Source organism: Notamacropus eugenii, chromosome 5 (assembly GCF_028372415.1).
Source record: "Notamacropus eugenii isolate mMacEug1 chromosome 5, mMacEug1.pri_v2, whole genome shotgun sequence".
In the NCBI taxonomy this organism is placed as follows: domain Eukaryota; kingdom Metazoa; phylum Chordata; class Mammalia; order Diprotodontia; family Macropodidae; genus Notamacropus; species Notamacropus eugenii.
Genome location: NC_092876.1, coordinates 93,635,950 through 93,650,403, shown reverse-complemented (window position 1 = coordinate 93,650,403; position 14,454 = coordinate 93,635,950). Strand labels below are relative to the sequence as shown.

At 35.8% G+C, this 14,454-nt stretch overlaps 1 protein-coding gene across 1 annotated transcript; it reads right to left on the bottom strand.

The window, feature by feature from the left end:
* Positions 1 to 1,949: 1,949 nt before the first annotated feature.
* Positions 1,950 to 2,900, bottom strand: LOC140508810 (olfactory receptor 51F2-like). The gene has a single exon (XM_072616683.1). The coding sequence runs from the start codon at positions 2,898 to 2,900 to the stop codon at positions 1,950 to 1,952; it is 951 nt and encodes a 316-aa protein (XP_072472784.1).
* Positions 2,901 to 14,454: the final 11,554 nt, after the last annotated feature.

Below are 14,454 nucleotides of genomic sequence, written 5' to 3'. Positions count from 1 at the left end.
AGTGTGTCCCAACATCCTATTCTCTGTCCACAACCAGAAAACCTAGAAATGAGAATTCAGCAGAATCATAGTATTTAGAGCTTGAAGGAAGCCAAGAACAAATGTAGACTCACCATTTCCCTTAACAGAAAAAGGAAAACAAAACATGGAGAATGTAAAGGAAATGGCCAATGTCAAAGAGGCCAGAGTAGCAGGAGTGGGGCTCAAATATTTGACCCCTAATTGAAAATCCAGTGCTCTTTTAATAAAACCAGAGCTAGTAGTACCCACCTGTACCTGAACAGGAATCAGTTTGAGAACGTTTATTAGAGTATTCCTATTTTAATATAGATTGCATTAGATTGTAGGAACTCCAAGCTTCCTGGAAATTACTCAGTTCTGTGATACTGGAATGTTGCCATCTCTTGTCCCTTCATAAACATTCATAGCACCTTCAAAAACAGTGCAAGGGTATCATAGGAGGCAAAGGGAGTAGACAATATGAGAGACTATTAATCTGATCTCTGACCTGCATTCCTTTCCTTAAATGGAAGAGAATAGGCAAAGTTTGAGAGTGAAATTAAAACCTGATCATTCCTGTATCCCAGACCCAATGTTATTTCCACTCTAGTACATTGCTTTAATGTTTAATAATGCTATCCCTTCCAAAGACATAACTTTCTGAATAGGCATCCTCTCCTAGAGGAGGACACATCACATGCCTGATAGGTTAAATCTTCAGAGGTCATTTCAATACACAAACATACATAAATGTGTGCATACAATCCTGTATTTAATAAAATAGCCTTTTTAAAAGAAATTTCCCTATAAATTAGATCATAGAAAGATGACGAAATTGTGAAACCATGAATTTTTTAATGATATACAGCACTTTAAAAAATAAAAAAGTATAATAAATTCGTTACTTTAAAGCTGTCTTGATCGTTTTTCCTAAAGAACTTCCTAACATTATCTTTTATGCATTAAACAATTGTCAGTGATCTTCTTTTCTTTTTTTCCTTTATTTTTGGATAAGCAACATTTTCAATAGTTCTTTCCCCTCAGAAAAACCCAATAAAAGAAAACTTGTCTTCAATTAAGAAAAAGAAAACAATCTTTGTAATAAATCAATCTAGTTAAGCAAAATTAATCCACACATTTCCAAATCCAAAATTATCTCTTTTGTTACAGTGCAAGAAAGAAACAAAGTTTCATCCAGACAAATGATTTATTAATCAAGGTACACAGCTGCAGAAACAAATTGGGTCTGAGACTCTTTGTAGCACTAGAACAATGTTATTTTCTAGAAACAAATTGTTTACTACAATGTTTATATACAACTTGGAAGGAGTAAAAAAAGGATGTTTATTTTTTGTTGTTGTTGTTGTTGTTGTTGATGGAGGAGATGAAGAGAGAACTAAGATGAGGAGAGAGGTAGTCTGATGACTTGTTTTAAGTCAGATGACAGAGGAAGTGGGAGTAATCTTGTGACTTCTCCAAAATCAGGTGACTGAGACTTAACTTCACAAAATGGTGGATAAAGGACAAAATGAAGTTATTCATGTTATTTTTAATTTTTCATTCCACCTTTGATCCTGAGGTTCTCAGCCCCTAGGATCACTTATTTAAAGACTTTATCTATTAGAGATTTCTGGACACAATGATAGTCTACTATAAGGGTCATCATAGGAATATGAACAGAGACATAAAGAGTAAAAGCAATCATACTTTCATATATTCTCTATGGAGACAAACTTTGATAAACAGACTATAGGTAAACAAAAGAAGTCTTAGTGAGAACACTTCCAGGTCTTACTGTGGACTAATTTAAGAGGGAAGGTTTACATGTTACCAAGGTCACAAAACCTCAGAAACATAAAACACCATGAAAAAAATACTGAAGCAATACAATGACAAACATCAATATTCTAATCTCTTTGGAGAAGAGTATCCTTTTTATAATTCCACATTCACATCTGGTGCCCCATATGAATAAGATGCTTAATAATAGCCCTGCGTATCTGTTTGGTCTTTACACTGTAGATAATGGGGTTAAGAACAGGTGGAATAAGGAGGAAGACATTGGCCATCATGGTATGGATGAAAGGGGGTGCCTTCCGACCATATCTGTGTACAAGAGACAAACTGACAAGGGGAATATAGAAAATAGCAACTGCACTAATATGAGAGACACATGTATTAAAAGCCTTGCGTTGTTCCTCAGGAGATGCAATATTGAGCACAGAACGGATGATCATGACATAGGATATAAGAATACAAGGGCAGTCTATGCCTGTGGTTGAAAAGAGGGCAAAAAGTCCCATGATGCTGTTAACCCTATTGTCATTACATGACAACTTGATCACATCCACATGGTAGCAGTAAGAGTGAGAAAGAACCTTTGACCGACAAAATGACAACCTTTTGAGAAGCAGAACCACTGGAGTCATGATTGCAACATCTCTTAAAACCATGGCCACACCAATTTGAGCAATCTTTGTGTTGGTTAAAATAGTGGCATAATGAAGTGGGGCACAGATTGCCACAAAGCGGTCAAAGGCCATGGCTAGGAGCACACCAGACTCCATGAATGTCAGTCCATGGAGGAAAAACATTTGGATGACGCAAGCATCAAAGTTGATCTCTCTGTTATTGAACCAGAAAACTCCCAGTGTGGTAGAAAGTGTACAGATAGTCAGGCCCAGGTCAGTGGCTGAGAGCATGGAGAGGAAATAATACATGGGTTCATGGAGACTCTGTTCACGGATCACTACCAATAGAATCATGCTATTCCCAAAGAGAGCAATGGCATATAAGAGGCAGATGGGAATGGAAATCCATATCTGAGATGTTCCAAGGCCAGGAATTCCAGTCAACAAAAAAATCAGTGGCTGGGAAGTGGTGTTATTGAAAGCAGACATGGTGGGCTGAAGAGACAAATAATGAAATAAATAATGAAGTAAATGATGAAATGTTATACCCTTAAAAGACAAGTTTTATGCACACAGTTCATCCTCACCCAAAAGATCCTTCAGGATTTTCCTTTTTAGATTTGTATATTCTGAATTATTTGATTTTTGGGTTATTTTGAAAATATAAGTAATTTTATTTATTTGCATTATTTATTATATAATTAATGTATATTTATATAATATTTATGTATATGTATATTATTAATAAATATATGTAATATGTATATAAACATGTATGTGTATAATTTATATTCATAAACATAACCTGAGGGTACTTATAGTTTTGTACTCACCAGAGACTGCTATTTTATTTTCTACTTTTTCAGCTACAGACCCTATAGAAGATCTATCTATCAGTATAGCTCACTTTCTCATTTTATTTTTACTTGTATATGATGCTTACCAGAATTTATTTCTAAAATAATGCCATGTTCATATTTTTTTGCTTGATTTTTTATAGGCTTGGGTCTCCCTATCTCACCCACACTTGAAGTTCAGGAAATTTGCCCAGCTACATTTTGATCTGATTCAATTTATTCCCTTTTTAGCAACTTGGTAGACACTTCACTGAGGTCCCACTATATTGATGGGAGACTTAGAGAAGATCAAATGGATTAGCCCAGTGTAACTCAGAACTTCCAATCTCAAGAAACTGATCATTCTCAATTCCTCTGGTAGCTATGATTACAAGCATATACCATCATGCCTGGCAGTAATGCTGTGTTCTATGAATAAATGTGTGAGGAGGCATCTAATTTACAATAATTTTCATAAATGAGATGTTTATTCAACCAAAAATAAGGAAAATAATGGTTGGTTCTGGTTCTTGTATAAATGTGAATTCAAATCCAAGACTTCCCTGGACACACTTGGAACATTCTGAGCAATCAGCTCAGAGATAAACATATTCACAGAGAGAATGCTACCAAAACTTATTCTTGAACTCTCAGTCCATTTCCTTAGGACAGTTCAGGGAGAGAAGAAAAATAATCATCTCCAAACATTTTGAAATGTGGTTTGATAGATAATTGGCTTATGTAGGCGTCTGGAAATGACTGTGTAAGGAAGGACAATGTAGGAAAGTACTGAATCTTAAGGGATGGATCATTATTATTCATTGAATTTTTATTCATAGACTTTTAGAGGTAGGAGAAGCTGGGAGGTAATAAAGTTCAGTTCACAATTAACTGCATTAATCAATTGTACAACATCTTTACTAGCTTAATGTCCAGACTTTACTTTAACTCATCCAACACAGAGAAATCACTATTTCAAAAATCTAATTTTAAGATCATCTGGAGAATTAGCTAAGATTAGCCAGGTCAAGAGAAAACTGAGGAAAGAGCCAATCAAAATTTTCATTAAACTGAAGATTATCTCAAAGGAGATGTAAACCTGGTTTCCTTGGATTTAAAAAGTAATTAAGATGATGGAATGGAAGTTACAGGCATGGAGGTTTCTGCTTAATTTAAGGGAAAACGTTCTAAAAATTATAGGTGAGCATCAATGAGTTAGACTGCCTCATGAGCTCTAAATCCCATGAAATTCTCAGAGGATAGACAACTATATGTCATGGGTATTGGCAAAATTCCTATGCTAAGTTGAAAGTCGAAGTACATTATAGGATACTAGATTAAAAACTCCAAGAGGAGGACAGAGCCAAGATGGTGGAATAGAAAGATGGACCTGTGGAAGTTCCCATAGCCCATAAAATACCTCTAAAAATGACTCTATACAAATTCTAGAGCACCAGAAGCCACAAAAGGACAGACTGAAAGAGATTTCCAGCCCAAGACAACTTGGAAAGCCTACTGGAAAGGTCTGTCACACAGGACGTGGAGATAGGACTCAAAATCAAGTAACTGGCTGGGGGAATGTTCAAAAAAGGGAAAAATGGTATTATAGAAAGCTACTTTCTGGGTGAACAGGTATTTTCTTCATCCTTTCAGATGAAGAAGAACAATGCATACCATCAGAGGAAGACATAAAAGTCAAGGCTTCTACATTCAAACCTGAAAAATAAATAAATGTTCAATGGTCTCAGGTCATGGAAGAGGTCAAAAAAGATTTTGAAAATCAAGTAACAGAGATGGAGGAAAAATTGGGAAGAGAAATGAGAGCTATGCAAGAGAATCATGAAAAGTGAGTCAACAGTTTGCTAAAGGAAATCCAGAAAATCCTGAAAAAAAATAACCCCTTTTAAAAACAGACTACCTCAATTGGCAAAAGAAATCCAAAAAGCCAATGAGAAGAATGCTTGAAAAAGTAGAATTAGTCAAACAGAAAAGGAGGTTCAAAAGCTCACTGAAGATAATAGTTCTTTTAAAAGTAGAATGGAGAAGATGGACGCTAATGACTTTATGAGAAGCCAAGAAATTGCAAAACAAAACCAAAAGAATCAAAATATAGAAGATAATGTGAAATATCTCACTGGAAAATCAAGTGACCTGGAAAATAGATCCAGGAGAGACAATTTAAAAATTATGGACTACTTGAAAGGCATGATAAAAAAAAAGCCTAGACATCATCTTTCATGAAATTGTCAAGGAAAACTGGCCTGATATTCTAGAGTCAGAGGATAAAATAAATATTTAAAGAATCCACCAAACACCTCCTGAAAGAGATTCAAAAATAGAAACTCCTGGGAATATTGTAGACAAATTTCAGAGTTCCCAGGTCAAGAAGCAAATATTGCAAGCAGCTAGAAAGAAACTATTCAAGTATTGTGGAAATACAATTAGGATAGCATAAAATCTAGCATCTTCTACATTAATGGGTCAAAAGTTTTGGAATATGATATTCCAGAAGTCAAAGGAACTAGAATTAAAACAAAGATTCACCTACCCTACAAAAATGAATATAATACTTCAGGAGGAAAATAGTCATTCAATGAAATAGAGGACTTTCAAGCATTCTTGATGAAAAGAACAGAACTGAATAGAAAATCTGACTTTCAAACACAAAAATCAAGAGAAGCATGAAAAGATAGACAGGAAAGAGAAATCATAAGGGAATTTCTAAAGCTGAACTGTTTACATTTCTACATGGAAAGATAATATTTCTAACTCTTGAAACTTTTCTCAGTATTTGGTTAGTTGGAGGGATTATACACACACAGATGGAGAGCACAAGGTGAGTTGAATAAGAAGGGATGATATCTAAATAAAATAAAATTTAGGAGTGAGAGAGGAATATATTGGGACAGTCTGGTACCTGTATGATCTTAACTGTTTAGTCTTGGATAAAGAGATAGGAATGTTTGCTCAAAATATATTATGCTGGGTTAATGATAGTCAAGTAATAATAAAAATAAGAAATCGTTTGTTGAATGTTCACAACGTGCTAAGCTCTGGGGATAAACCAGAGTCCTCAAGGAAAAACTATGTCCTCATCCTAAAGAAGTTCACATCGCAGTGGTAGAAACAGCATATAAATAACGATAACCTTGTAAGACATATGGGAAATAGATGGAAGGTAATCTCAAATGGAAGGCATTAACGAAGCAGGACCAATTTGGAAAAGGATTCCTGAATAAAGTAGATATAAACTGAATATTCTTTGTCTACCAAGCTGTTGTCCTGCCCAGGGGGAGAAGCAGCAGGATGCAGGAAGAATTTTCTCTTGCTTTCACCCCCTGACTGTCCGTTTGAAAAGGCTTTCTTTTCTCCGAAAAAGATAATCTGAATTCTGACTTGAATTTTTTTGATTAAGAAAAAAGAAATCACTAATTTGTTTCAAGCTATTGTGCCAGTAAAATAATACATACAATGACAACAGCATAAATGGAGACAACAACTGCAAAGGAAGAGATAAAATGAATGTTGCCAAATTAAAAAGAACAAGTTTGGCTGTAAAAAAGACATATCAGCTTTTACCTCCTTGTTCTTTTCAAAGAGATGGGAGAGTTATTATTGTTTTGGACTATCATGTAAACTATCAGATTATTTTGATACTTTGGTTTTTTGATTTGTTATTCTCTTACTATTTTTCTTTTAAAGATAAATTCTCTGGAATATGAGATAAATCTCTGTTAGGAAGGGGGTGGATGTGAAGGAATTTAAACAATTAAAAAAACCCAAAATGTATTAGATTTATTTCAATAAAAGAAAATAGGGGACATGGGCAATTAGAAAATTTTAAAAAGAGTTTAGGCTTTTATAAAGTTAGAATTAGTATAGATGATACAATCATTAGGAAGAAAGAAGAGAGCGAACTCTGGTTAGAATATATTCATTTTCCTACAGCAACTCTCTGATCATGACTTTCCTCTGAAAAAATTCCATGGATTCCCATTTCATGCCGAGGGAAATTCATATATGTGAATCTGACATTTAAGGAAGATTATCCAGCATCTGACACTACCTTGACTCTTCATTTTTTGTCTCTCACTGCTCACTTACAATTACCCAAATACCCCAGGAAAATTTTTTCCAAATTTCTCAGCCATGAATCTATAATATCAGTGAAGGATCTTACTTGGTGAATAATGGGATCCATTTTTATGGAGGCAACACTGGCGTTGAAGTATATCTTCCTCTAGCCCCAGCCAATTCAGCCCTCTGACTCAGATGGGCAGATGGAGGCTTTCCTCCTTCTACCTTCTTCTAGGACTCTATAATAATCCAGTCAATGGCATTTCTGTTAGGAGTCCCACAACCTTTAAAATATTAGGGATATTAAGAAAATGTGTACAGTCCAGTGCAGGAAGGATGACCTTCCTTTCCAGTAATTTCTTAACCCAGAGTCCTGTGATATATATGAATGAGTGTATAAATTTGGATGAGGAAGAAAATATCTTCATTTTAATATCATTGATTGTCTTTTTAACCCTATATACTTTACTTAAGCACTTAAACATATAATTTTCTTAAAGGGTTCATAGGCTTTACCAGATAGTCAAAAGTACATGACACAGAAAAGTTTAAGAAAATCTTGCCTTAAGGAGTGTCCCAAACAGGAGAGACAAACAGCTTGGAAAAGAATAGCAGGAACAATGACTGATAAGTGGAAGGGACCTCCTGGTGGTTGCATTTATACATTCCCCAACTTCACTTTACAAATGAGGAAACTAAGGTACAGAGATTTGAAGTTCTTGCCTCAATTCACATAACAAGTAAGTTGAAAAAGGGATTTGAATTCATGGCATAGCCCACATGTACCATGCTGTTCAGAAAAAAAATAGACTTCTCTGTCATTCAAGAAAGCTCAAAGGACTAGTGATTCTCCTTGCCTTTTGTTCTTGTTCTACTCCAACTGCCCTCCAGGCCTTATGAAGACTTAGAATTCTGGACTGGACCTCAAATGGGTCTAGTTTAGGAGATCTCATATGCAACATGTCCTAGTTCCAGGGGTAAGAATTGAAATTCAAACCTGTTTCCTGGCTGAGAGGATGAGATGGGATGAGAACAAAAGCCCAGATGCTAGCCATGATTAAATTGCAAACTAAACAACAATGAAACATTGGAATTTGAGAGAAAACGCTAGAACAAGCTCTATTGTGAAACACCTAGCAGTCCTGGAAAGAATCTTTCCCTCACCAGGTTCTTCCTTCCATCTCAATTGAATTCATTTTTGTTGAGTATCTATTATTCACCTATTATGTGAAAAGCATTGTGCTAAGTGCTAGTAACAGAGTCAATAAGACTGAAATTAAGCCTGCTTCATTTGAAGTCTATTTCTCTCATAGCCAAGGGCTGAACCCAGCTGGCACCCTCAAACAAAGCAATCACTCCTTTGGTGGCCATGTGATTAAGTGTACATGAGCCATGCTTTTAGTCAACCCAATCATTTCCATTTTGAGCACAGAATTGTTCCCACTGTCATTGGCTAATCCAGGTTTACTTACTGGTTTCTGCCAGGTGTAGGCAGTAAATGACTTGTGCCTTGGCAATGAGTGTGTACTGAAATGTTCCAGCCACTTCAGAAGCTTTTATTGCCTTTAATAGAATTGGAATTCCTTGGGGTGCAGATAAGCATAGTTTTATAACAAGGGGATAGGGAATTGTCTGCCTGCTTATAGTTTATGTGTGAGTGTGTGTGTGTGTGTGTGTGTGTGTGTGTGTGTGCGTGCGCATGCATATGTGTGGGTATGGGTGTTCCTGAGATGAATCAGAGAATTTAAAGCTGAACATGATTTTAAAAGCTATCTAATTACTTATGCTCCTTTGGCAGAGGAGGGAATTGAGGGATAGAGAGGGGAAATGGTTAGCCTAAGGTCACACTATGATGAAGTAACCAACCTTGGATGGAAACCCAGGTCTTCTGAATCCAAACTCAGTGTTCTTTCTACTACAAAAATTGTGGAGGGGCTGGTATATGGAAATGTTAGATTTGCTCTGATTAGTATCAGAGGAGACAGTTAGCAGCAATGAATGCAAGAGAAAGAGTCAATTAAAGGAAGAATTGTATACCAGTTAGTTCAGGAGCTCTGAAGTTGGTATTTTTCATGAAATTGTTTTACAAAAACATTTTGAAAACCATATTTCAGTGTAATTGGTTTCCTTTGTAATACTCTGTATTTTATATCTGATATTTAAAAACGTTGTGGGAAGGGGTGCACAGGTTTCACCAGACAACCAAAGTTCTTAATGATAAGGAAAATATTAAAAACGCTTGAATTACTAACTAATCAACATTGAAATGGACTTCCTCAAGAGCTAAAAGGTTTTTCCTATGAGGAAGTGAGTTGACATAGTGGTTACAGTACAGAGTCAGGAAGATCTGAAGTCAAGTCTTGCTGAGGTAACTCAGTGGAGAGAGCTCTGGCTCTGATATATGGAAGATTAAAATCTAGCCTGAGAGACATATTCTCTGTGTGACCATGGGCAAGGCCCTAACTTAATTTTCTTCATCAGTAATTTGAGAATAATAAATAAATCCACCTACCCTTCTTGGTTGTTAATATTTGTAATGTGTTTCAGCTAACTCATAGTAGGGGACATCTAGTGTTTCACTAGATTGACTAAGGCCTTTGTGGCACAGAAAAAGCTTAGGAAAACCTAAATTATTTGAGCTAACATTGAAATTCTTAATAAATATTTGTTTTCTTCTTTCTTGTGTTACTCTGAGAAAGTCACTTAACATATGTAAGCTTAATTTTCCTTATGTGGAAAATATTTTGATAATAATAGCACCTTCAGCCCAGCAATATTATGAGGATCAAATAAAATAATAAAATCAAATAAGTGCTTCACAAACAGGAAAACCTTATATTAATGTTGGCAAGGAGCATTGTGATAGATCTTTAAGCAAGGGCTAGCATGCCACTTGTCCTGGATTCTTTAGAGGGGTCTAATCCACCTCATACTGGATTATCTTTAAGGTTACTTACTACTGTGACACTCACTGATTATAAAATTCCAGTTGAAGGCACAGGACTCTGTTTTGATTCATTTCAACCAAATTTTTCTAAGTTTCTATTAAATATGTTGCCATCCTTTGTTTTTCAAGAAGACTAATGACATCACAGGGTGATGCCTTGACTTGCAAGTAAATTGGATCTAAGTAAGGTAGAGATGTACAAATCGCCAAACTCACTGTCTCTTCTAGAGTCATCGAAGTCCAGTAGCAAAACAAAAGCCAAAACGATAGGCAATGCAGTAGATGATATTGGCATCTTGATGTCTGAGGAAGCTCTAAGTGCTCCATAGCACCTGCTTCAGTCACCTTTGTGATTATGGGAACAAATTGTTTTTCTTCACTGGATCTGTGGTCTGCTGACTTTCCTCAGCCTGGTTTGACTCATCTACTGAGATGGTTTAACCAGAGTGGCCACTGCCCATGTTACAGATTCTTGGAGCCACTGGTGAGAGCTGGGTAACCTGGCTGGACACCATAGGTGGTTGAGCAATGCTGAAAAGGACTGGCAAGCTCTCAAATCAAAAGTACTAGGACCCTCTTAACACAGTTTATGCCCCTTAAGTACATAAATACCCATTTAATGAAATTCTTGTATTACTAAGTACCTAATTAGCTTATTAACTAAGTACATTAAGTGCCAATCTTCCTAACTACCAGAAGAGGAAAGTATATAATTAAGAACCCAAGTCCCTAATGAACTGAATACACACAAGCCTGAAAGTATTTAATTACAATTTATTAGCACTTAATTAAAAACCTAAGTATTTAACCAATTATCTAAGTGCTTAAGTACCTAGTTATTTAATTACCTGAGTACCTAAGGACCTATGCATCTATAACCTATTGAAGATTTATAATCTTATGGTATAGCAGGTGATTTAATTTTTACAGATACATTTATTTTACTTCTGGCATGAGTATAAAATACTCTTTGGTTTAATAGTATTAAACGAGAGGGCAGAGCCAAGATGGTGGAGTGAGAGCAACCACTCACCTCAGCTCTTAAACAAACTCCTTCAGATACCTCTAAGGAGAGAATCTGACCAAACTTTTGAGGTGCAGAATTCAATAGGAGGCAGACTGTGGCAGATTCACAACCCAGGACAGACTGGAAGGTCAATGGGAAGGATCTGTTCAGTGGGGGTAAGCAGGAGGGCCCCAGGGAGGCCTGATGAAGCAGTAGACAGACAGCAGACTGGCAGCCCATGGCGGGAGACCAGGGGAGCTGAGTGAGTGACTGCCACTGAGCCCTGGATATCAGTAGCTCCTGAGATTTTCAGCCCTGAATATTAAACATCTGTAAGTCTCCTACTTGAATTTCCAGGAGCCAGGATGATACAGTGATCAGTAAATGCTCTCTCCTTCCCCCTTGTTGACCTCAAAAAACCATAAAATATGTCCCCAGAAAAATCCTGAATCAGTGGGAACAGCCAACGGAGCAAACAGTCTCATAACACCTGAGGCTAGGAAAATAGCTAAGGGGGATTCCTCCTACTGTGGCAGAGGTGAACCAGAAGAGAGAGACTCCAGGGCAGTGGAAACTCTTACTAGGACCCAGATGTGCCTCAGTGTGCAATACGTTAGGTACTCAACATACAGTAGGTAATGAATATAGCAATCTACTGTTTGATAAACCTAAGGACCCCAGCTTCTGGGATAAGAACTCACTGTTCGACAAAAATTGCTGGGAAAACTGCATAACAGTGTGGCAGAAACCAGGCATAGACCAATGCCTGACACAGTACCCAAGAATAAAGTCCAAATGGGTATACGATCTAGGTATAAAGATTGACACTATGGACAAATTGGTGGGGCAAGAAATAGTGTATTTATCATATTTATGGAGAAGGGAAGAAATTTGACTAAAGAAGAGATAGAAAGTATTATGAAGTGCAAGATGGATAATTTTGATTACATTAAATTGAAAAGTTTTTCCACAACTAAACCCAATGCAGCCAAAATTAAGAGGGAAGTAGTCTATTGTGAAAGAATTTTTACAGTTAATCTTGGGGCTTCATTTTGAGAATATATAGAGAATTGAATCAAATGTACAAAAATACAAGTCATTCCCCAGTTGATAAATGGTCAAAGGATATGAACAGGCAATATTCAGAGGAAGAAATTAAAGGTATCTATAATCATATGAAAAAATGCTCTAAATCATTTTTGATTATAGAGATGCAAATCAAAACAGCTCTGAGGTACCACATCACACCTATCAGATTGGCAAACATGAGAGAACAGGAAGATGATAAATGTTGGAGAGCATGTGGGAGAGTTGGAACACTAATTCATTGCTGGTGGAGCTGTGAGCTCATCCAGTCATTCTGGAGAGCAATTTGGAACTATGCCCAAAGGGCATAGTTTGACCCAGCAATATAGCTTGTAGGATTGTATCCCCAAGAGAGCACAAAAATGGGAAAAGGGTCTCACATGTACAAAAATATTTATAGCAGCACTCTTTGTAATGGCCAAAAACTGGAAATCAAAGGGATGTCCATCAATTGGGGAATGACTGAATAAATTATGGTATATGAATGGAATACTATGGAATACTATTGCACTGTAAGAAATGATGAACAAGAAGACCTCAGAGAGGCTTGGAAAGACTTATATGATCTGATGCTGAGTGAAAGGAGCAGAACCAAGAGAACTTTGTGCACAGCAACGACCACAGCATGCAAGAGTTTTTTCTGGTAGACTTCGAACTTTGTAGCAATGCAAGGACTTAAAACAAAATTCTCAATGGTCTTTTAAGGCAAAATGTCTTCCACATCCAGAGAAAGAACTATGGAATTCAGTCTCAGAATGTACCAGGTCATTTGTGTGTGTGTGTGTGTGTGTGTGTGTGTGTGTGTGTGTGTGTGTGTGTTATGTTTTGGTTTGTTATATGATTTCTCCCATTCATTTTGGTTCTTCTACACAGCATGACTATAATGAAATTGTATTTAATAGGAATGTATGTGTAGATCCTATATAGAATTGTATTCTGTCTCCAGGAATTGGGGGGTAGGTATGGGAAAAAAAAATCTAAGTTATATGGTAGTGAATGTAGAACACTAAAAATAAATAAAATTAACATGTGTGTATATATATATATATATATATATATATATATATATATAAAGAACAACTTGAATACTTAAAAAATTAGTATTAAATGAAGTTTTCAAATTGTCCCTCAAATTTTCTTTTTTAAAGCCATCTTCTAAAACTGTTTTATAATTTAAAACGTTAAAATGATTTTAAGAACATTAGTGTAACTGTTATATATTTAATGAAATGATGATAGTAATTACTACCCAAGCTACACGAGAAATCAACAGAATTCACATAAAAATTTGCAAACCTAATCATTATTTAATTATGTGAATCTAAAGAAGTCCGTGGTGATGTTCAACCATTTTTCAAATATTATTTTTTGTTCCTCATTTGAATACATGTATTCAAATGTTGCGAAAATGAAATAAAATAGTTATAAAGCAAACTTGATCCTTTGAACTGTTAATTAACTTTAACTTTTACATCATTAACAAAAATTCCCATATATAAGTCATTAAGAAAATGTAAGAAGTTAAACCATATAGCCTTGTTGTTATACTGAAAACCACTGCCCATATACGGAAACTCCTTTCAATTTTCATCTAATTTGTTTTTTTTTTTGTTTCATTAAAGAGGTGTAACAAAGGACTTATATCAGGAAATGATGCTAAAGTGATGAAGCTGCTCCCAAAGAACTAGAAGGGCACACAAAGGAAACCATACTCAGAATGAATCAAAGAGCTAAGAGCTTCATGATTCAATTTTGGCTAACAGAGATTCTTTTGTTTTTTACGGGATGTCCATGGAAAGTAGCTGCTTCTGATCCAACAAACATTTGAGGTTGATAAAAATTATTCTGAGGCTTAAATCTCTCTTGAATGAACCAGACACCTAGAGAAAAATCTTAGGCCTGTAAAGGTTGTATGACCTATCCCAATTTACAACAAAAATGCATAAAATCATTCTTCCAAAATTTTTAGGGGGAGGATACATTTGTACCTTGACTCAGTTCTCCTTACTTAATTCATTTAAAGAAAGAGAACTGTGAATGGGGTAATTTTATAGTGAATAGGAATAGAATTCATTAAAAGTGCAGATGAGT